We start from the raw sequence: 23,048 nt of genomic DNA, 5'->3' as shown, positions 1-23,048 counted from the left end.
CACACGACTGGTGTGGCTTGTTTGGAAGCCATTAGTGAGGCATTAACAAAAAAGACAACCTCACCCTCCTTTCCAGGATGTGTGTGATTATGTCCGGCTTCAATAAGTCTGCTAATGGATGCTTGCCCCAAAGCGCATGACCCGGGGACACAAAGTACAGGTAATTTTGAGCTGATAGCAACACGTGCTCCTGAGAAAGCACCACGAATGAAAATGCTACTGGCCAAACCCTGTTCTCCTGCTGGGATAAACCGTGTGTAATGGGGCTGTGATTCTGACCAGGGTCTGAGGTTTCAGCATTGTTTTGTTTTGTTTTGTTTTGTTTTGTTTTTAGTAGAAATGATTGCAGGTACCATTCCGAGTCAAGCACACGTGGCATGTGTGTCCACTGTGCGGGGCACACCTTCCCAGGAGATAGCAGGACATTTGAGCCCATGTTGTTTTCTGCAGTTCCTTTTTGCCTGGTTTTTCTTCCATCTCATTTCTTTAGGAAATTCCTCCAGATCAGGGGTTGTGCAGTGCAGAAGTGGGGGAGGAGCCCCAAGGCCCAGGACACAGCTTGGCCTCAGAGGCACAGAGTCATCCTGTGCAGGCCGATGTCCTAGAGCAAGGACAGGCTGAACTGTGGCCTTTAGATCTGAGTCAGGACAGAAGGCTCCCCTCAGGCCTGGCTTTCTCCTCCCAAGGCCGTCTCCATCCCTGTCAATACCTTCCTTGTACCCTCAGTCGTGTTGATCTTAAAACATTCATTATGTTTTTTACTGTTTCATTTCTGGCATTAATAAAAGTCTTATAAGGAAGAACCACACTCAAGTTCTCTCTTACTTATTGAAAATGATGACATCCTATATAAATGCAGAACACATTTCGAAAGCTGTGTATGTGAAGATAGCCTCCATTGCCATTTTCAACTACAACAAACTTGACCTAGCTCACAGGGAATCGCCTACATCTGGGTTATTTTGTGACAAACACTTGAGCACAGGTGGTTGTAATGAGAACTCCTGCTCAGCCAAAGCACATCTTGACGTCTCTTTTCATCAGAAACCAGCTTCCAACATTAGCGGCAAAATCCGTGACCATCCTTGATAACACGCATAACATGATCTCCATCATCATTGACCTTATAAAGCAACAGCCCCTAGCACGCTGCTCCCCAGCAGAGGTCTCTTGCACCCCCACCCTCTCTTTCCCCAGGGCTGAGGCTCCCCGCCAGCCTGGGCACTGGCTCTGAGGCATCTTTAAGCCACGAAGTAAGGTGGGTACCACCAGAGCAGTGGGGGCTCAGCTGCAGGGAAGCAGGCCAAAGGCAGAGAGGGGAGAAGAAGCCACATGAAATTCCTTGCCCCTGAGAAGTGTGAGGCCGACGTCATGAATGCTTCTTCCCAACACCCTCTCCAGCCTGAGCCCCTGACCCAGAGAACGGGTGGCCCACAGGGCTGACCTGGGAGGCAGGGGCCGAGAAACCGAAGGGGTGCTTTAACTCTAGGCTCCTTATGCTCTGGCCCCTGTGCCAGACCCCTCCCCAAGTTTCCAGCTTTCGAATCCTCCTTTATCTTTCTTGATCTTCAGTTGCATTTGTTGTTATCATTTTCCTACTTTGATTATACCATTTGTTTTGTAAAATAATCTTTTCTTTTTTTGCCAATGAGGGAGTGTGGCTTGGGTGCAGGCTGGGCCAGGGGGCCCAATGGGAGAGAGCAGAGCTGAGATGCGGGGCTCCCCCACCACATACATGGCACTTTGCTTATGACCGAGGGATGCTACGGAGTCTCAGGATCGTGAGGGCCTTTCCGATCAAAGGTTCCAGGTCATTGGATGGAGACCCACGTGGGCAATAATCAACCCTGACCCCACTTCGCCATCATATACAAACCGATTCTAGGCAGACCTCAATGGGAAAGGCAGAACAGTGGATTTGAGGTGTTCCCTCTGCTGTGTCAGATCCATTATACATCTATCCATCACTGTTGCTTTGGTCTTTGTTTCATGGTCAAAACCTCTATTTTAAAGGGTTTTATTTTTTTTAATGTTTTATTTCTTTTTGAGAGGGAGACAAAGGATCACAAGCAGGCTCTGCACTGGCAGCACAGAGCCTGACATGGGGCTTGAACTCACAAACCGTGAGATCATGACCTGAGCTGATACCAAGAGTCGAATGCTCAACCGACTGAGCCACCCAGGTGATCCCCCAAGAGTTTCATTTCAACGAGAGTTTGTTTGCCTTCATGTAAAAGAACAACCTAATTATTTTACGTCTATCTTGAAATCTTAAATTATTTCAATTTTTTGTTCTTCAATCTGAGACTTAATTCATTTTCCTGTTCTATGGTGATAGAAGTCAGAATAGTGGCTACCTCTATTGGGGAGGTTATTATTGATTGAAAAGGGGCAGAAGAGAACTTTCTGGAATGATGGAAATGTTCTGTATCTTAATTCAGGTGGTGGTTCTATGGATGTATACATAATGTAAAAACTTACCGCTCTGTGAATGTAATATCTGTACCTTTTACGGCATGTAAATTATACCTCAACAAGCCAGTTAGCATGAAGAAACTCCAAGAGTTAGCATACAGAAACTCCAAGAGAATTAAAAAGTCAATGTAAGAAACACAACCGTAAAACATACTGGAAGCAACTACAGGAAAACCATTTATTATCTTGGGTGTGGAAGACCTTCAGAAGCAAGGCAAGACACAAGCGAAGGAAATACTTCTTTCTGTTGAAAATTCCATTTAATTCAGAACACATGTGGTGGCCACGGGCTACAGAACAGATGCTCTTAGATTTAATTTTTTTTAATGTTTTTATTTAGTTTTGAAGAAAGGAGAGAGAGCATGAGTGGTGGAGGAGCAGAGAGAGAGGGAGACACAGAATCTGAAGCAGGCTCCAGGCTCTGAGCCGTCAGCACAGAGCCCGACGCAGGGCTGGAACACACACACTGTGAGATCATGACCTGAGCTGAAGCCGGATGCTCAATCGACGGAGCCACCCAGGCGCCCCGGAACAGGTGCTCTTGTAGGCGCTTCTGATACGTGGCAGCAAAACGGAGGTCCCTCTCCCTCAGGGGCTCACGTTCTGGCAGGATGTGGTGGGCTCTGTGGGTGCCCTGCCTCAATCCTCCAGGACCCCTTCCCTTTCTGGGGTGCCCCTCTCTGGCCACGATGCACTTTGCTGCCAACAGCTGCCACCCGGGCCCCCATCTCAGAGGAAACCCTGCAGGCAGTTACTGGGGCCAGTTCACGTGCAAGAGCAGAGAGCTGGCCACACCTCAGAACGGACTCTCCCCGCTCACCCCCGTGCAAAGGACAGCATTCCAAGTTGCCAGCTCCTTACCTCATGTGGGGACAAAGTCTAAGTGGAAATTACACTCTAGAGTTCCCCCAGAGGGATCTGGCAGAACTTTCCCCCTCTGTGATCACCCCCTCTCTGGATTCTTCTCCTTCCCATGCCACTTTCCCAGCTACCCTGGTCTCAGGCTTTGGCTAACCCAGTTGGAGTACAATGAATTCTGAAACGTGGTCACACACTTGGAGAGACACCTCCCACCCCACTTGCTCCTCCAGAACCTAGGCATTCCACATTAAGAGATGGAGTCGACGCTCCCCACCCCTAGAAGCTGGGGAGGAGTGGGCAATGGCTAACCACCTTGGCAAATACAGCACAGCAGAGGAGGCGCCATGATGTCTGAGGCTGGGCCATACGACATGATCGAGCTTCTGCTTGGCGCCCTCTGGGGACGTGCACCCTTGGAACCCAGCCATCGTGCTGTGAGGAGACACACCACATGGAAAAGAACCAAGGCCTTTGGCCCTCAGAATGTGTGTGACTGAGGCCTCCTGGAAGCAGATTGCTGTAGCCCTAAATTTAGGAACCACCACCGCTGTCCCACGGGGTACACATGAGCCTGACCCCCAGTGACTGCCCAGATAGGAGATGTGTGTGCAAAGTAAATTGTTGTTGGTTTGTCACTAAGTTTGCATGTGGTTGTTACGTAACAGTAGTTGCTAGACCACTAACCCAAGAGAGGTGAGACAGGAAATGATAACAATAAACTTGTATATTATAGTCTATCTTAGAAGGTAGTGAATGGTATGGAAAAGAAAAAGTGCAGTGTGAAAGCAGCTACTTGTGTGTGGGTCGGTGGGGGCCAGCTGCATGAGTAAGTAGGGTGAGAATGTGAGATTTGAGAAGACTTGGAGATGAGGGACTAAGCCGTGAGCTGCGTGTGGGAGAGTATTCAGGCAGGGAGAGCAGAGCCCTAATTCAGGAAACCTGGGATGTTGAAGACACAGCCAAGAAGCTTTTTGGCCAATGGTAAGACTTTTGGTTTATGTTCCTGGGGAGAATGGAGCCAGTGAAGGGAATTGAGCAGGTCAGGCATGCAATCGGACTTAAACTTTGAAAGCAAGGATCACTGTAGATTAACTCAGAGATGTTGATAATAGAGTATATAAGAGGGATAAGACGATAATCAGGGGGAGCAGGGGGCAGGTCATTACACTCAGAGACACAAAAAGCTAATCGCTTGGAGCAGGGTGGCATCAGTAGAAGGGGTGACATGTGATCATATTGTAAACAATTTGGATAGAAACAATCTGCTGAGGGACTCGATGGGAGCCAGGAGAGGAAGAGGAGTCAAGAAGGATTCCTGGGTTTTTCACCTAAGCAACTTGAACAATGAGGTCAAGAAACCAAAACGAGGTTAGACTGGGTGGAAAAGTGTTATGAGGATCAGGAGGCAGAGACACAGACTTTCTCAGAAACACCCAGACCTCCCTCAGAAAATGAGAAACTCTTTGGAGAAGCTCACGGACCTTTTTGGAGGGGGGAGGCTTGGAGCTGAGGTACAGTGGAATACACGTGGGGAGATCCACGTGTGTAGATTTGTGTGTCCACTTGGCAGCTGGATACAGGAGTCTGCAGTGTGGGCAATGTCTGCGATGAAGATACAAATCTGGGACCCAGGACACGGCCCAGAGAGCCCCGAGCCTGCACGAGCTCGCCACGGGCAGCCGAGAGCCGGTATAGGGGGACAAGTGGCCCACGCACCGAGCCCTGGGATCCTGGGACACTCCGAGGTGGCAGAGCAGAGAGGGAGCCGGCGGCAGAGACTGAGGAGGGGAGGGAGGGACCCTAAGACTGCAGGGTGGCCTCCTGGAACAGGAGTCAGACGTGCGCGCCCGCACACACACCTACCCACCCACCCACACACACACCCGCACACACCCACACCCACACCCACCCACCCACACACACACACACACACACACACACACACACACTGGGGGCAGGAAGGAGGTGGTCAGGAGGGAAGAGAGAGTGATCCTCTCCCCGGGGTGCTGCTGATGGTCAAGGGCGATGAGGCCCTAGAATGCTCACTGTGTTTGACAGCGAGATCCTGGAGACCTGCAAAGACAGGGTCGGGTGTGGGGTGAGGGTCAGGAGGGGTCGAGGAAGTCAGGTGCAGGGTGGGAGTTGGGAGGGGACAGGGAGATGGGATGTGAGGTGTGGTTCCGGAGGGGACGGGGAGACCAGGTGCGAGGTGGAGTCAGGAGGCGATGAGGAGATGGGGTACGGGGTGCAGGGTGGGGGTCAGGAGGAGACGGGAAGATTTGGCAAGGGGTGCAGGCTGGAGGTCTGGAGGGGATAAGGAACTCAGGTGCGGGGTGGGGGTGTGTGTCAGGAGGACACAGGAATGTCAGGTGCGGGGTGGCAGTCGGGAGGGGACCAGGAAGTTGGGTGGGGGGTGGGGGTCAGGAGGAGTCAGGGAGATCGGGTGCTCGGTAGGGTTCGGGGTCAGGAGTGGATGAGGAGGTCAGGGGAGGAGTAGGGGTCAGGACGGGACAGGGAGGTCGGGTATGGGATGAGGGTCAGGAGGGGACGGGAGGTTGGGTGCAGAGTGGGGGTCAGGTGGGAACTGGAGGTTGGGTGCAGATTCCGGATCGGGAGTGGATGGGGATTTGGGGTGTGGGGTGGGGGCCAGGTGGGGCGTGGAGGTTGAGTGGGCAGTGGGGGTCAAGAGGATGGCGGAGGTTGGATGTGGGGTAGGGTGGGGGTCAGGAGGACACAGGAATATCAGGTGTGCAGTGGGAGTCACGAGTGTCCAGCAAGGTGGGTGGAGGGGTGGGTGTGAGGAGGAGTCATGGAGATCGGGTGCCAGGTAGGGGTGGGGATCAGGATTGGATGGGGAGGTGGGGTGTGGCTGGGGGGGCAGGGGGTGAGAGGGAGATCGGGTTCAGGGTAAGAGTCAGGAGGGGACGGGGAAATCAGGTGCAGGGTGGCGGTGGGGGACAGGAGAGAACGAAGTGATCCGGGGCTTGGCAAGAGTGGGGGTCGGGAGGGGGCGCAGAGGTTGGGTGCAGATTCCAGGTCAGTAGCAGATGGGGAGATCAGGTGGGGGGCTGGGGTTCAGGAGGGGATGGGGCTTGGGTGCGGGGTGGGGTCAGGACGGACCGGGAAATTCGGGTGTCGGGTGGGGGTAAGGAAGGGACCAGGTGATCGGGTGCGGGGTGTCAGTGGGAGTCAGGAGGGGATGGCGAGATTGGGTGCAGGGTGGGGGTCAGGTGGGATCTGGAGGTTGGGTGCAGATTCCGGATCGGGAGTGGATGGGGATTTGGGGTGCCGGGTGGGGGTCAGCAGGGGACGTGGATGTTGGGTGCAGGGTGGGGTCAGGAGGGGCCGGGAAATTTCGGGTGTCGGGTGGGGGTCAGGATGGGACAAGGTGATCGGGTGCGGGGTGCAGATGGGGATCCGGAGGGGATGGCGACATTGGGTGTGGGGTGGGGTCAGGGGGGGACCTGGAGGTTGGGTCCAGATTCCGGATCAGGAGAGGATGGGGAATTGGGTGCGGGTTTGGGGGTCAGGAGGGGATGGGGAGATGGGGTGTGGGCCAGGAGGGGACGGGGCGTTTGGGGACAGCGGGTCCAAACCAATCCCGGGAAGGGCCGCACTGTGGCCGCCGAGCACAGAAGGCGGTGGCTTCGGGGTGGCCAAGTCGCAGCGTGTGCAGAGGTGGGGGGCTGCAGCCCTTCCCACGTGCCGGGGACCCGCAGAGAGCGGGGTGCGTGGACGCAGGAGGGACAAAAGAGCTCGGGCAGGGGAGGACGGCTTGGCAAGGGAGGGAGCGGCCCCTCCTCGCCAGCCCGGCTCCGGGGGGGCCCTCCTCCCCCAGGTCCTCACCGCTCTGGACCGAGACGCCTCCTGTCGGAAGCCTAAGCTGGGGCAAAACCTGGAACAGACCATCAGCCTCGTGTCCGGCAACAGCTAAGGGTGGCGGAACCGGCGAGGAGGGGGCGTCCCAGGCCTGAGGTGACCTCGGGGCCGAGGCCTGGATCGGGTGGCACGGGGGCGGGGATGGGGTGGTCACCGGTCTCTCGTGCCCTGCGCACACCCGGGCCCCCTTCATTAGTGCCTTTCTTTGGGCCCTGCGTGGGGGCGGTGGTGACAGGACCAAGGGTCCTGACCCCGGCAGCAGCAATATCCCCGCCGTCCTACCCTCGTGCCCCCGGGTCGTGCCAGCCCCTGCCCCCTCTTCCTGTTTATACCCCCAACCACCTATTTATTTAATTTATCTGCACCTCACCGTGTCCGTCTGTCACCACGTGCCCCTTCTCTGGGATGTGGACAACCTCACGCCCCTTCCGTCCTTGGGTCGTCCTGGCTCGCTGGTGGCACGGTCAGCCTCGGCCTCACCTCTGGCACCTGCCCCTGGCCGTGTCTCCCTCTCTGTCTCTCTGCCCCTTCCCCGCTCACGCTGTCTCTGTCTTGCTCTCAAACACTAAATAAAAGCATTCAAACAAAAGAGAAAGAAGAAAGAAAGAAAGAAAGAAAGAAAGAAAGAAAGAAAGAAAGAAAGAAAAAAAGAAAGAAAGAAGAAAAAAAGGATTCATGTTGGTTTAACCAAAGGGAGAGTTTCTGGATGTGTGTAACTGAACGATCGTGGCGGGGGCGGGGGGCGGGTAGTTCTGTCTTCAGGCATGGCTGGATCCAGGATTTGGTTCTCTGCCATGTGCCTTCCTGCTCTTGCTTCCCATCTGTCCAGTGTCAGCCTGTTCCCTCCCCCCGCCCCCGTAGCCCCGGCAAGGCCGGAAACGAAGGAACCAAAACCGTGTTTGCTTACAGAGATCATGACCATGCATGTAGAAACTCCGAGGGAACCCTCGTGAGGCTAGCACTCCTGTTTAGCGAGGTTCCAAGACACAAGCTACTCAGAGGGAGCTAACCACCCCCCACCCCGCCCCCAAACCCGTAGCCACTTGTGGCACCACTCCCTTGCTCATCGGAAACAAGGCCAGTAAGCCCCAAAATTCCTATTCTAGTGTTTCCGTGCTTATTTCCCTGGTACAAAAGGAGTCTTCTACTTCGGCAGGAAGCCACCCTACTGGTTGGTGATGCGGGGAGACCAGACTTCTGGCGGCGGGGCGCCTTTTCTGGAGAGCACTTGTGTGCCGAGAAGCTATAGAACGCGGGAATTCTACCTCTTGGAAACGATCTGAAGGAAGTAACTGTTCGCGCAAAGACTTCTGTTCAAGAATCCCATTGACTCACACGACCCGACTGCCCAACATTATGTAATAATACATTTGTCTGTCTCGTGGATAACAGTTTTTGAAGAGTTTTTAAGGAGTGGGAAAGCTAGTACGTTCAACGGGGAAAAACAAAAACAAAACAAAACAAAAAGGATCCTGAGAAAAGTTAACGCTAAACTGGAGAATGCATACATTATACGTTGTTATCCGTTTAACGGGTAAATACAACTAGGAACGTATTCCAAAACGTCAGCAGTATTTACCGCTGAATATAGGACCTGATTTTCCTCTCCCTGAGTCGTCTTCGATAAGCTTGGGCTGCTGGACTACGATTCCCAGAACCTCCCTTCCACCACCAGAACAAAGGTAAGAAAACGTGGAGGCGCAGGAACTGAGAAGAAACTCGGACACAAAAGAGTAGCTCAGTTTCATGTTGTGCAGTAACAAACACGTAAGCGCCCGTCCCTCCGGGCGCAGGGAAGGAACTGAAGTGGGCCAAGAGCCACCGAGGCCCGGACCTGCAGAACGTTAGACCCCCGATAATAAAGTGGCCAGGACGCCAAGTGTCAACGCCCCGTGCCTTGCCCAGTGAGGGCTACCAGGTTAGGCCTCGGCCCCCTTTCCCGGGCCTAGGCGTCGCGGAGGCCGGGACCCCAAAGCGCGAATGTTTCGTATCACCAGGGGAAGCCGGTCCAGGAAGGAGTTGACGGAAACTCGGAAGCAGATGGGGTCTTCAGTAGTCCATCTCCTAGAAGTGAGGGAAGAGGGAAATCCGGTTAAAGGGGAGACCTGCTGTGGAGGTGCAGGGCACCAGCCCCTTCCCCCACACAACCCCCCCCCCCCCGCCTTCCACCTAACGCGTGCGTCGGGGCCTCCACGACGGCACTGGAAGGCAGAGATGCGACCACGGCACCCGCCGCCACCGCCCACCCGTCCCGCGCGTACTCTTGCTGGAGGACTCACACGGCCAGGGCGCTGCCCCTCACGCAAAGCTCCTTCTGAGCCAACCCTCGGTGGCGTTGGACGTGTGTAGTCAGGGCCCTGCGGGCCATCTCTGCCTCCAGGGGCGACCGGAAAGACACAGTGAGCCTGCTGGGAGGCACCCGGTTAAGGCACAACGGGCTCCTGGAGTTCCCATGGCCTGAAGCCTCCTGACCACTCAGAGGCCCCCTTCTACCCCCGGGACACTCGCGCTCCCTCCCGCCACCTCTGCCCACCCTGAGCCGCTTCCCCCACCCTGGGGGCCCGCGGGCACCGGCCGTCCCTGTCCCGCCAGGCTGCCCACCCCCGCCCCCGTCCGTCCCGTCCCCGGGCTGCCGCCCTGCTCCCCAGCCACCCCGCCACGGCCCCTGCCCAGACAGGCTCCACGGAAAGGATACAACTCCAGCAGTCCTGAGGAGACGCCCCCTGCGTCTCCACCGGGGGCCAGGGCCCTCGGGGCCCGTTCGGCCAGGGGAGGGGCGCAGGCCCCCTCGACCACTGCTCCCTTGCTGCCAGGGCCACCCTCGCCATCGTGGCGGCTGCAGTTGCCCTGGCGACCGGGACCTCGGGGGCTAAGCTGGGGGTCGTGGCCGTCCGTGCCTCCGTCGGAGGCCTGTGGGCCTGCCCCCGCGTCCCCCGCGCCACCCTCGGCGCCGTCCGCGCCGTCATCGTCAGGGGCCTGCGCGACCGCCACTTCCTCCGCGCCGTCGTCCGGGGCCGGAGAGGCCACTTCGTCGTCCGGGGCCCTCATGGCCGCCGCACCGGCCTCCTCAGAGCCCACCGCTACGCTGCGCCCACTGTCGGCGGACCGCTGAGACCCCTGGCAGGCCTCGCGAAGCCCGGCCCCTCGGCGCGCAAGGCTGTCGGGGATGGCCAGGGCGCCTGCGCAGACAGACCCCGCGGAGCTGGTTCCCACCGAGCCGGCCTCGCTGTGTTGGCCCAGAGCCTGGATCCGGTCGACGCTGACCCCGAGGAGATGGAGGCTGGTTCCGGAAGCTGCGCCCCTCGACGCGTGACGTCACTGTCGGGCTCCTTCGTCCCCGAGAGCATTCTGGTGAGGCCACTGGCACGTGACTGTTTCCGGCCCAGCCCGCCCCTCCCCCCAAGCGTGTGTCTGCGCAGGCGCCAGCCGGGCGCACGTGCGAGCAGCCGGCTGACCGCCGCCCGCCCGGGTCCCGGGCATCGAGGCGTGGGCCGCGCTCAGGCGCTTCTGGGCAGCACCGTGCCTGTCCCTGTCCGTGGGCTCCCCGTACGGCTCGGGTCTGCGTGTGCCGGGACCCGTCCCCGGGGGCGGGGGGGGGGGGGGCCCGACGCGGGATGCCGAGCAGGGGCCACTCCCAGGCCCTGACTGTCCTCAGGGAGCATGCCTGGCGCGGCCCCTAGGGGAGCTGGAAGGGACGGGCCTGGCTCCCTCACCATTTCTCGGTCCCGGGCGCCGTCAGTCCCCCAGTGCCTGCCAGCCTGGGGGAGGGTACACCGCCGAGGGTGCGACCGGCCTCCGGCCGGGGGCTCCCGGGCTCCCGGGCTCCCGCCTCCCACACCGCAATGGCTGCGGGCTTGGGCCGGGGGCCCGGGGGCCCAGGGGGGCCCAGCTGGACCCGAGGGCAGCGGCACGGGGGAGCACCGCCCCGGCGACAGCTCCCCGGTCGCTTTGCCCTGCGGCAGCCCTGACGGGCTGTCCCTCCCCCAGGAACAAAGTCTTGCGGCTCTCGGGGGTGGGGGGCTGGACGTGCCAGGGGCCCTCAACTGGGAGGTGACCCTGTGTCTGCCGGCCTGCTGGGTGCTGGCCTACTTCTGTGTCTGCAAGGGGGTCAAGTCAACAGGAAAGGTACAGCTGGAGGCGGGCGGGTCGGGGTGGGTGATGATGGCAGGGGTGGGGGCAGCATGGCCGGTGGGGAGAAGGGGTGTCTCTGCCGGGGGGGGGGGGGCCGGGGCACCCCGCCACGTGAGGTGACCGGGCCAGGGCCTGAGGCGGGGGCAGGTCCTTGAACCCAGCCCGGTGGATTTCCCACGCGTGCCCGGGTAGTCCTCTGCAACCTCCAAACTCCAGCCCAGCCGCCTCCCGTCCTGAGGGGACAGGCCCAGGCGACCGCCAGCTGAACTTGCCTGTGTCGGGCAACCCCGCCCCAGTTTCCCTCTCTTCCTCACTCACTACTTCCTCACTCTCTGCTTTGCGGCCAGCCTGGGGGGACCCGGCCCGTGGCCCTCCCTTGCCTACCTGTCCTGCTCTGCTGAGGGTGGGACGGAGGCAGAGGTCTTCGCGGTCACCTCGCTGTCGCCTCTGTCTCCGGCCGGCCCAGTCCACTCCCGTCCTGCCCAGGACCCTGCCTCTGTGCAGAGAACCACAGGAGGCATGGGACCTGCCTCCAGGCCGATGTCCTGCTCCCCACCCGGGGAAGGTCCTGCCTCCGCCCTCCCTCTCTACAGCTGACCTGTCCTTGCGGGGACGGCCGATGGCCAGCTGAGCACCCCGCTTCCTTCGGGAGGAGCCCAGGCTCTGAGGAGTAGAAGGGGGTGCTGCAGGCTGGCCTCCCGCTTGACCTCGGAGCGGACCGTACCACAGTGGGGGGAGTGTGGCCCGCCTGCCCCCCTGCTGAGGCTGGGGGCCCCTAGTGGGGAGGCGGCGCCGCAGGGCCCCTTCTGAGCAGGTGCCCCCCGTCCCCCCTCCCCCTGCCCCAGATCGTGTACTTCACGGCTACCTTCTCCTGCGTGGTCCTCGTCGTGCTGTTGGTGCGGGGAGTGCTGCTGCCCGGCGCCCTGGATGGCATCATCTGCTCTCTCAAGCCTGACTTGTGGAAGCACTCACTGGGTCGTGAGTGCCGGCACCACGTGGGGCGTAGAGATCACGCACACAAGGATGTCAAAGAATTGAAAACACTAAAGGTCACGTAAAGTCACTGTGAACCTTTTGGGGGAGAAATACACAAAAAAGAAGTGGGGACCACCCTCAATCCCACCACACAGAGATACGAGGTGTTTACACTTCAGGCTACCGTTGCAGGATTTCCGTGCACATAGACAGTAGCTTCCTAAGTTGGGATTTTAGTGATTTCCCTTTTGCACTGTGGTGTTTCCTATGCGACCGCATCCCTGTTCTCCGTGGCCACTAACTACTTTAGCTCCAGTCGCCATCCCTTCCCTCCTTGCCTCCTACTGGCAGGCTTGCCCCCCCGACGGGAGCCCCTTCGTGACCTTCCCAGACGGCCGATCTGATCCGCACCTGTGCTCAGTCGCCCCCTCCAAAGGCCGCTTTGGTGTGTCCACCTGTACCGGGGAAGGGGACGGGGTGCGGGGCCGTGTCCGTCTGGGCTGTGGCCCATCTCCCTCCACGAACCGCTGCGAGGTCGTGGAGCCCCACGTGCTGGGGACACTGAGCCCAAGGAAGAGGCAGGGCCCTCTGGACAACAGGCCGTGGTGTCTGGCGGCCTCCCACGAGGTCTGGGGAGGGGCTAGGGGTGTGGGGAGGGGGTGGAGCTGAGGTAGGACTGGTTTGCGTGGGTGCAGCGGGGTCACACGTCACAGCGCGTGGCGACGATTGGTGAGGGAGCAGCTGCTGGAGAGGCGGCCGAGGGCGGGGACTCTGGGAGCCCAGGGCAGAGCTGGCTTCGGGGCAGGGGCGCGGGAAGCAGTCCCGGCCCGGGAGGAACACAGGGGGGTCCGTTTGCTCAGGCGCTCCTGGGAGCCCGGTTGCTTTGGATGCTTGGGGGCGGAGCCTTAGGAGGGAGCCCTCGTTGGCTAGGAGGACAAGGGTTGGGGGGGGGGGGATATTCTCTAGGGGCTCCTGGCAGAGCTGGCTGGGCGGGAACCAGTCAGGCGCCCAAGGGAATGGCCGGGAGGTGGGGGTGGGGAAATGTTGGCCTCGGCGCTCCCGGGAGGCCGGGTGACTTGCGTGGGCTTTATGAGGAAGCGCTCATAGTCTAGGTAAGCCAGGGGGTCTCCCAGGGCCCAAGGGCGGAAAGGCCGGCTGGGCGGGCACCGGCCGCAGGCCTGGCGGCCTCACTAGGAACCCTAGGAGCCCGTTGGCGCAGGCGCCTGGGGGTGGCGTCGAGCTGTGATAGGCGGGGCTTCCGCAGCCAGGGCCGAGAGAGCCTGGGACAGCGTCGCTTTGGCGGGAACCGGCCACGCGCCCGGCAGCCTGGCAGCCTCCTGACGGCCCGTTTGCGCGTGCGCGGGGAGGGCGGGGTCGGCGCGCGGGGCGGAGCTTCGGGAAGGAGCCGCAGCGCCTCAGCCGCCAGCCGACTGGGCGAGCGGCCGGACCTGTGTTCAGGGGACTGGACCTGAGGCGGAGCCTGACGACCATGGAGGCGGCAGACGCAGCCGCAGGCGGCGAGGCGGGCGGCGCCGACAACGCCCGGGATGGCCAGGGGGGCCAGGAGGGCCAGGAGGGCCAGGGAGGCGGCCTCGGCCGCCGCGGGCACGGTCATGGCCTCGGAGGCGCGGACGCGGAGGCCGCGGTCGCCGGCGAGGCTCCGCGTGTCCCGCGACCACCTCACGCCCCCGGGCCAGGCGGAGATGCCCTCTCCACGGCCGGAAGGCCGGAAACCCGAGTACACATATTGTATCCTAGCCGAGGGGACAGCGGGCATGGGCAGGGGGCGGAAAGGGAGAGGAGCTGTGGTAACCTGAGGTGCGCGGGGCAAAGATCTGAGAGCAGGGTGATCACGGGGTGGCTGGAGAGAGGTGGGGGAGGAGGAAGGAAGGAGATCAGGGGGGAAACGGGTTCCCGGGGGCGGTGGGCGGACATGGGCCTGGTAACGGGGTGGCCGCGAGCCATTAGGGTCGGGAGTGGGTGGCCTCGTCAGGGTGGCCTGAGAAGGGGGCTCAGGCCCTAAGTGAGTAGTGGTGGTACCTTAACCGAATCTGCACCCAGCGCCCTCGGCGTGCCTTTCCCGTCCCAGTTGGAGGCGGAGATCGCCCGTGCGTCTTTCGCCCCATATCGGGAACCGTATGGATGCCTTGTGGAGCAGCAGCTCACTGTGTTCGGCAGCGTCCTGGCCATGTTAGTTCTGGAAGGGCCGGGGTCGGGGTGGCTGCAGGTGGCGGGTCCAGTCTCCATGGGGGGTGGGGGGGGGGCGCTCTCTGTTGGATCGTCGAGGGCTAGGTGCGGGCCAGGGCCTGCAGGCTCTAACACCTGCACCTGCGGGTAGGGGGTTCGCTCCTGGGGGCGGGGAAGGGTGCAAGGGATGGGTACCTGGGCGGGGAGGGGAGCTGAGCGAGGAAGGGGAGGATCCACCACCTCCAACTTGATTGCCTTTTCTCCTCTCTCAGCCGCTGGAGAGCTGAAAACCCTTTCCTCCTCCGAATTTCCATCATCAACTTTCTTGACCAGCTTTGCGTGGTGATTCGGACCATGCAGCGCTTCCGGTTCCCGGTTCCTGCTAAGCCTGCGCTGGCGAAAGGGGGCTAAGGTCTAGCCTCGTGTCCCCCGTCTGGGCGGTCCGTCCTTCCTAGGGCAGTGATGCCTGCACTAGCTGCCACCTGAGGTTGGGGGCCTGCCTGGTCTTCTGAGGGCAATGAGGGCCCGAGCCCTTGGGCACTCATGGTCCCCTTGTTTTGTTTGCCATTTAAATGTTTGCTACTGCAGAAAATAAAACTGAGCTTTGCTATTCCCTGTTCCTTCTCAGTTGCGGCACCCCCGGATAGTCTTCCCTTTGTCCTCAGGTGGGGGGCGGGGCGGCTCCTGGGATGTCAAGGTGCAAGTCGCGGAAGGTGATAGAAGGCAGTTTGGGAACTGGCAGAACCCACGTGCGTCCTGTCCTTCGGTATCAAGGACTCTCGACATGTGGGAATATGCCCATCGTTTGCACGTTTCGCATTACTCCTGATGGCTTTCATCTAATGTGAACTTTTTATCCAAGCTCTTCAGAAACATTGAACGAGTGCAGGAAAGATGCATTAAGGCCTCCTGGCAGGCTTAGTCGGTTGAGCGTCTGATGGGCTCAGGTCATGGTCTCAAGGGTTTGTGAGTTTAAGCCCCGGTCTGGCTCTGTGCTGATAACTGGGAGCCCGGAGCCTGCTTCGGGTTCTGTGTCTCCCCCTCTCTACGCTCCTCCCATGCTCATGCTCTGTCTCTGTCTCTCAGTAATAAATAAATGTGAAAAAAATTATATTAAATGTGTAACAGTAACTTATAATATGTAATTTTGGGGGTTAGAATCCATGGTTTCCACAAGTTTTTGAATTGACTTACCTTATGAGCTTTATTTGGTGGGGGTAGGGCTGGTCCTGGCAAACCTGTCATCTTAGTTTAGAGGTCTTGTATCTGTTTGAGTCTGTCGTACAGGGGACGTACAGTGCACGCCAGACCCCGGGCTTCAAGGGTCCCATCGGTTCAGCTGACATTCATCCCCCAGGGATCTCCCCCTCCTCTCCCTCCACAGAGGGAACAGGCCCGCTTGGCTGCCCCTTCTGCCTCCACTGCTGCCCCCGCTGCCTCTTCTCCTTCTTCAGAGGGGCTTTATTCTCGTAGCCCCCCCCCAACACCTGTTTGTGCTTGTAAAGCTTCTCTACGCGAACACGCGGGGGCAGGGTGTGGGCAGTGGGAGCTGCGCCACGATCCAGAAACGTGTGTTCTTCAGCTACTCCAACCCATCCATGCGGGTAGACCTTGTCGCTGTTTCTCCTCTTTCAGTCCTGTAAGCGGTGCTGAAACGAATATCCCAGTACATTTGCTTCTGTTCCATAGATTTTGAGAAGGGGACTTGTCAGGTCAGAGGGTAAGCCCTCTTTAAAGTGTTTGGTGCATGTTGCCAAAGTGCACCCCCAGAAGCTCGCGCCGGTTGTAGATAAAAGTGTCCATTTCCCTGCATCCCACCCCAGACAGGATATGTTCAGTCTTTTACACCTTCGTAAAACCAAATGCATAGCGACCAAAACCATATTGGTGTCTTCCAGTTTCCTTTTGAATGTGATGCGATTAGACATTTGGCCAGTGACATCTCTTCTGAGAACTGTCCGTGCGTATCCTTGCCTGTTTTCTATTCAGGACAGTCACACTTTTCACGCTGACTGGTGAGTGTCCTTTAAGTGTTCAGGGTATCAAATCTTTATCATGATTGGAAATACTTTTCCTCCCCATGGCTTCATTTTAGCTAGGCTCACGGTCCTTTTCTATGCATAAGCTAATAAAAATTATAAACTTTTTAATGTTTCTTTAGTTTTGAGAGAGAGACAGAGACAGACACAGAGACAGAGTGTGAGCAGAGGAAGGGCAGAGAGAGGGAGACACAGAATCCGAAGCAGGCTCTAGGTTCGGAGGGGTCAGCACAGAGCCATGCGTGGGGCTCAAATGCATGAACTATGTGATCATGACCTGAGCTGAAGTCGGATGCTCAACTGACTGAACCCCCCAGGCACCCCGAGAAGCCTGCCTCTTGCAGTGGGTCTCTGCGTGGCTCAGGGTGCAGACAGCGGAGGATTTGGGATATGTCAAATTAAATGCAAGCTGCACTCCTTCACAGTGAAGCCGACACATGCCTGATGCTTTGTGGTGAATCCACTTACTGAGGAGTTTGGAATTTAGTGTAGACCAGGGTGAGGGAGAGCACCTGGCTAGCTTAGTCAGTACAGCATGTGATTCGTGATCTCAAGCGTTGAAGCCCCATGTTGAGTGTAGCACTTACTTTGAGAAAATTAGTGTAGATGGTCCATTTTGTGAATCCTGTTTTGTGTGCCAGATTCTTCCCCCATTACATCAAAGATGGGATATTTTTGTTGCATTTTTGGTTATAAAACGTTGTGGGTTTTTTTGGATTTTGTTTAGAGTCTATGGAAGCAAAACGTGGTCAGTGGACAAGTCGAAGAATTACGGAAAGTTAGAAAATGACCAAAAAATACCCTCCCTAATGTCACCACCGGAGAGAACCACTGTGAACATTTCAATGGTTTCCCTCAGGTTTCTTCTTAAATGACAATTGTATGTACATGCATATTTAAAGCAGGGAAACAGTACTGGAATCATAACGTATTTACAATTTTGGATTTGTCTAAACTTTTCATCTTTCTTACAAGGATAGCGTATGCTTACTCTAAAAGACATACAGCCCTTACACAAACGCCTAAGTTAGGAGGCAAGGATTTCTATTGGTCTCAGTTCCTGCACTAGCCACCATGAACAGTGTGAGTGTATTCTTCCAGATTTTTCCTTAGGATATGTTAAGTTGCTTTTACATATTTTATTTGCATAAACAGGATTATACCATGTACCAAATCAGCTATTTAAAATTCTTATTCAAGGGGCAACTGGGTGACTCAGTCAGTTAGGTGTCCAATTCTTGATTTCGGCTCAGATCATGATCTTATGGTTTGTGGGTTCAAGCCCCATGGCAGGTTCCGTGCTGACAAGGCGGAGACTGCTTGGGATTCCCTCTCTCCCTCTCTCTGCCGCTCCACCCCTCATGCTTGCGCTCTCTCTATGAAAATAAATAAACTTAAAAACACACACACACACTAGGTCAACTGACATTAGAGGGGAAAGCAAGCAAACCTTTAAGGTGCAGATGATGCCAGTGCTATTTCTAGTATTCGAAGGCATAAAAAAGTAAAACTTCGACATTTTGGTTATAGAGGATTGATACCAATAGAGATAGTACCAAATAGGAAACTATGGATGATTCTTACCGGGGAACATGAATACATATCTGCTAGGGGCACCAGGGCGGCTCAGTCGGTTAAGCGTTCGACTTTGGCTCAGGTCCTGATCTCGTTGTTTGTGAGTTCAAGCCCCACGTCGGGCTCTGTGCTGGTAGTGTGGAGCCTGTTTGGGATTCCTCTGTCTCCCTCTCTCTGCCCTTCCCCTGCTCCCACTTTCTCCCTCTCTAAGAACACATTAGTTAAATTAACAAAGAAAAAAACCACCTGGTAAATGAAATAATGCCAAACAGAATGCAGTGGCTCATTTTAAAATTAAAATATGAGGTGGAAATGCAAAATGGTGCAGCTTCGATGGGAAATGGTGCGGAGGTTCCTCCAGAAATTAAAAACAGAACTGCCTTGGGGCTCCTGGGTGACTCAGTCAGTTAAGCCTCTGACTCTTGATTTTGGCTCTGGTCGTGACCTCACGGGTCGTGGGAGGGAGCCCCGGGTCGGGCTCTGCACTGTGCGGAGAGCCTGCTGAAGATTCTTTCTCTCCCTCTGCCCCTTGCTCTCTCTGTCTCTCTCTCACTCTCTCTCAAATAACAAAAAATAGAACTAGCTTACAATCAGGCAATTCCACTTCTGGGTATTTGCCTGAAGAAAATGAAAACAGTAATTCAAAAAGTTGTATGTGCCCCTGTGCTCACCGCAGCATTATCTATGATAATAGCCAAGACAGGGAAACGAGCTAAGTGTCCACCAGTAGATGAAGTGACAGAGCAGATGCCACACACGCACACACACACATACTGTCACATGCACACACACTCGCATGCACGCACACACACACACACACACACACACACACACAAATATTACTCAGCGATAAAAAAGAGCTCTGTTTGCATTTGTGGCAACATGGATGGATCTAGAGGATACTCTGCTAAGTGAAATAAGTCGCACAAAGACGAATACCATATGATTTCACTTTTATGTGGAATCTAAAAAACCAAACCAAACAAAACAGGAATGGACTCTTAGATACAGAGAGTAATCTGGTGGTTGACAGAAGGGAGGGTGTGGGGGGCATGGGCAAAGTAGGGGAGGGGGATTAAGGGGTACAAAACTTCCAGTTATAAAATAAATAAGACACAGGGACGCAATGTGCAGCCTAGGGAATATAGTTAATAGTATTGTAACAACTTTGTATGGTGACAGGTCGTAGCTAGACTTACCGTCGCGATCACTTCCTAACGTATATAAACGTTGAATTAGTATTTGTACGTCTGAAACTAGTATGAGGTTATATGTCAACTACACTAAAATAAAAAGAAATTAAAATTTGACTAAGGGGGATTTCTTGGAGGAATGTAAGGACGGTTCCCTATTAGAAAATCAGTGCAAATAGTACACCATATTAATCGCTCCAAAGTGAAAAATCATATCACCGGTTTTCCACAGGTATAGATGTGTCTAACAAAATCAAATGTTCTTTTTGCTTTATTAAACACCTTGGTCTAGTCAGATGAAGGGAATTGTTCCCTTACATGACGTATCTCTAGCAACAACTCAAAATCCAAAAGAACACTAGAAGCATCCCCACTCCAGTCTGTCTCAAAGCAAAGATACCCTTTCTCACCACTATCATTTTACACTATTGTGTGAGTAGACAGTGACGTCAGACAGGTAAAAAAGATGTAAGTGTAAAGGTCTAAAAGACAGAGGTAAATTTCTCATCATTTGAAGATGCTGTAACTGCTTACCTGAAAAACACGAGGTGATCCACCTGAGAAACTATTAGAAATAAGAGAATTCAGTAAGGTGGCCCCCTATATAATGGATATGCAAAAACAAGAGCCTTCATAAATAAGGCAATAACTAGTAAGGGTCAACGAAACATCATTCACAATAAGAGTAAATGCTATGACATACTCAGGCATAAACTTAAGAAAACGTGCCGGAGGAAAACTTTGGAAACCTATTAAGGGAGACGAAAAGAAGGCTGGCACAAAATAATTTCAAAATGTTTTATTTAACCCAAGCATATCCAAAATACTATCATTTTAACATGTAGTCAGTAACAAAGCATTGAGCTATTGTGTGTTCTAATCATACTGTATTCAGAATTCCGTGTGCATTTTACACTTAACGTCTCAGCAGAGTTCGTGTGCTTAGCAGCACGGGTGGTTCATGACCACCACGTCGCACAGTGCAGATGTGGGGCAGGGCGAGCGCTCGTACAATGCTGCTGGGCAAGCAGATTTGTATACCTACATGATGTCGACATCCTCTATCAAAATGTAAATGCTCATAGTATTAGAGCCCAAAGTACACTCGTAGGAATTTCTCCCAGAGAGTTTATTGCAGGGCACCCAGGATTGTTAAGTCTCCACGTTTTTGGCAGTTGCAGGCAGAAAGGTTTATCGGTTGCATTTCGTCCCACAGTATAGGAAGACTCACTGTATCACATTGCTGTTTTGATCAATGAAAGTGGTTGTTTGTCTCAGTTCATGTGTGTTGATTAACGAGACTGATTTATTTCATATTTTTATTAGTCGTTGTGTTTCTCCCTCTGTGACTTGTCTTCTCATGTCTTGGTTCATTATGGTTTTCTATTTCCATAGGTTGGATGTTTAAAACTTATACAAGAAGCTTTTAAAAATTAAGGGGATATTGGGGCACCTGAGCGGTTCAGTCAGTCAAACGTCCGACTCTTGATGTCGGCTCAGGTCATGATGTCACAGTTCGAGAGATGGAGCCCTGCTTGGGGCTCCACACTCACAGCATGGAGCCTGCTTGGGATTCTCTCTCTCCCTCTGTCCCTGCCCTTCCCCCGCTCTTTCTGTCTCTGTCTCTCTCTCTCTCTCTCTCAAAATAAATAAACATTTACAAACATTAAGGGGATATCGATATTTTGTTATACAGATGGCAGATGTTTTCTTCAACTGTCCTGGGTTTCTTTCTTTTTTTTTTTTAACCACTTAACCATTTATTTTTTTTTTCAATATATGAAATTTATTGTCAAATTGGTTCCCATACAACACCCAGTGCTCATCCCAAAAGGTTGTCCTGGTTTTCTAATGTCGATACATCTATCCTTTTTCATTTGGGATCTCTTCCAATGCCTTTTTGATTAAGAAGTTTCACTTCATCTTGAGAGTATATTATCAGCGTAATATTTGTAAAATAGTTTCGGTGCACCTGGGCGGCTCAGTCACTTGGGCATCTGACTCTCGCTTTCGGCTCAGGTCACGATCCCCGGCTTATGGGATCGAGCCCCGTGTTGGGTGGGCTCTGCGGTGCGCATGGAGCTTGCTTGGGATTCTCTCTCTCTGTACCTCTGCCCCTCACCCATACTCTCTCTCTCTCCCTCTCTCGCTCACTCTCTCTCTCTCCCACACACACACACTCTCTCTCTCTCTCTCCAAAAAAGGTAATACATTAAAAGTAAAAATAGTTTCATGTTTTATACCTAACTCTTTTATCCACCTAAGAATTATTTTGCTGTGAAGAGCTGACATTATTTTTGCCTCTTTTCTTGGAACAATTCTGTAGTTTTCTCAGTACCATTTATTAGATAATACTTGTCTGCTGATGTGTTCTTACCTACAATGAGGTATGTTTGTGAACTTTCTATTGTGTTTCATGAGTTGTAAGCTGGATGTGGATTCGTCTGTCAATACCCCTCTGTTTAACTTATGTTACTTTTAATGACTGGTAGGGTAATCCTCACTGATCACAGTTCATTTTCACAGATTTCATGGCTCTTCTCACTTTAGTCTTCTTCCAGATGAGCAGTAGAAGCTTTTTTCCTCAATTAAAACATGTGTTAGGGGCGCCTGGGTGGCTCAGTCGGTCAAGGGTCCAGTTTCGGCTCAGGTCATGATGTCACCGTTCATGGGTTCAAGCCTCACGACAGGCTCTGTGCTGACAGCTCAGAGCCTGGAGCCTGCTTCGGATTCTGTGTCACCCTCTCTCTCTGCTCCTGCCACACTCACGCTCTGCCTCTCTCTTTCTCTCAAAGATAAATAAGCGTTAAAAAAGTTTAATGTTTTATTAGGTCTCTAATTGCCTTGAATATATAGGTTAATTTGAAAAGAATTGACTTCTTCGTAATGCTGAATCTTGTCCTCCAAAAAAGTTACATCTCTTCCTTTGTCCATGTTTTCATTTGTGTCCCTCAGCAGAGCTCTGCAGTTTGTTTCTCCACAGGCTCCTCTCCTTTCTTCCTCAGGCAATTTTACATTCTTGTGCTCGTTGAGTGTGGGATAGTTTTCTATTGACACTTCCAGTTGGACCTTTTCTTCCTGGAATGGAGGTATATTAGTGATTTTTCCATTTCTGATTTTGATTAATTTATTGAATATTCCTTTTAGCTTTCATATTCAGTTGATTCTTATGAATTTTCTAGAAAAAACAATCATAGTTACAAATAATATACTTTTTGACCCTTCCTTAAAGTAAACATTCTTTTTTATCATTTTTAAATCTTTGATTCATGTTTATTTATTTTTGAGAGAAAGAGGGAGAGGCAGAGTGCGAGCAGAGAAGAGAGAGGCAGAGAGAGAGGGAGACACAGAATCCGAAGCAGGCTCCAGGTTCTGAGCTGTCAGCACAGAGCCCGACGTGGGGTTCGCACCCACAAGCCATGAGATCATGACCCAAGGCGAAATCGAACTCTTACCGACTGAGCCACCGGCTCCTCATTCTCAGGGAGAACAACAACAACAACAACAACAACCCTTAGATGCTGCTACCTCAAACTAAGGTATTTTCTTTTTGTATCAAAAATAATTTCGGGCGCCTGGTTGGCTCAGTTGGTTGTTGCTTAAAAAAGTTTTTTTAAGGTTGTATTTATTCATTTTGAGAGAGACAGAGAGTGTGAACAGGGTTGGGGCAGAGAGAGAGACAGACGGACAGAGAGACAGAATCTCAAGCAGGCTCCGCGCTGTCAGCAAAGAG

General features: G+C 54.3%; 1 protein-coding gene and 1 long non-coding RNA gene across 3 annotated transcripts; one reads left to right on the top strand and one right to left on the bottom strand.

Annotated features, from left to right (window-relative positions):
- Nucleotides 1-8,946: 8,946 nt before the first annotated feature.
- On the bottom strand, nucleotides 8,947-9,932 carry LOC128311534 (uncharacterized). 2 transcript variants are annotated; one of them, XR_008289975.1, is made up of 3 exons: nucleotides 9,911-9,932; nucleotides 9,495-9,623; nucleotides 8,947-9,279 (listed from the first exon to the last, which is right to left on the bottom strand). It is a non-coding gene; the product is annotated as an uncharacterized LOC128311534 (long non-coding RNA). The 2 variants fall into 2 exon arrangements; XR_008289976.1 differs by having other exon boundaries at nucleotides 9,495-9,620.
- Nucleotides 9,933-13,728: 3,796 nt separating this feature from the next.
- Nucleotides 13,729-15,118, top strand: LOC128311533 (EKC/KEOPS complex subunit LAGE3-like). Its single transcript, XM_053201975.1, has 3 exons — nucleotides 13,729-14,070; nucleotides 14,383-14,511; nucleotides 14,781-15,118. Exons 1-3 carry the CDS (start codon nucleotides 13,811-13,813, stop codon nucleotides 14,917-14,919), a joined length of 528 nt encoding a protein of 175 aa, XP_053057950.1. The 5' UTR covers nucleotides 13,729-13,810; the 3' UTR covers nucleotides 14,920-15,118.
- The last annotated feature ends 7,930 nt before the right edge of the window (nucleotides 15,119-23,048 follow it).

Source organism: Acinonyx jubatus, chromosome X (assembly GCF_027475565.1).
Source record: "Acinonyx jubatus isolate Ajub_Pintada_27869175 chromosome X, VMU_Ajub_asm_v1.0, whole genome shotgun sequence".
In the NCBI taxonomy this organism is placed as follows: domain Eukaryota; kingdom Metazoa; phylum Chordata; class Mammalia; order Carnivora; family Felidae; genus Acinonyx; species Acinonyx jubatus.
This window is presented reverse-complemented; position numbering and strand designations above follow the sequence as displayed.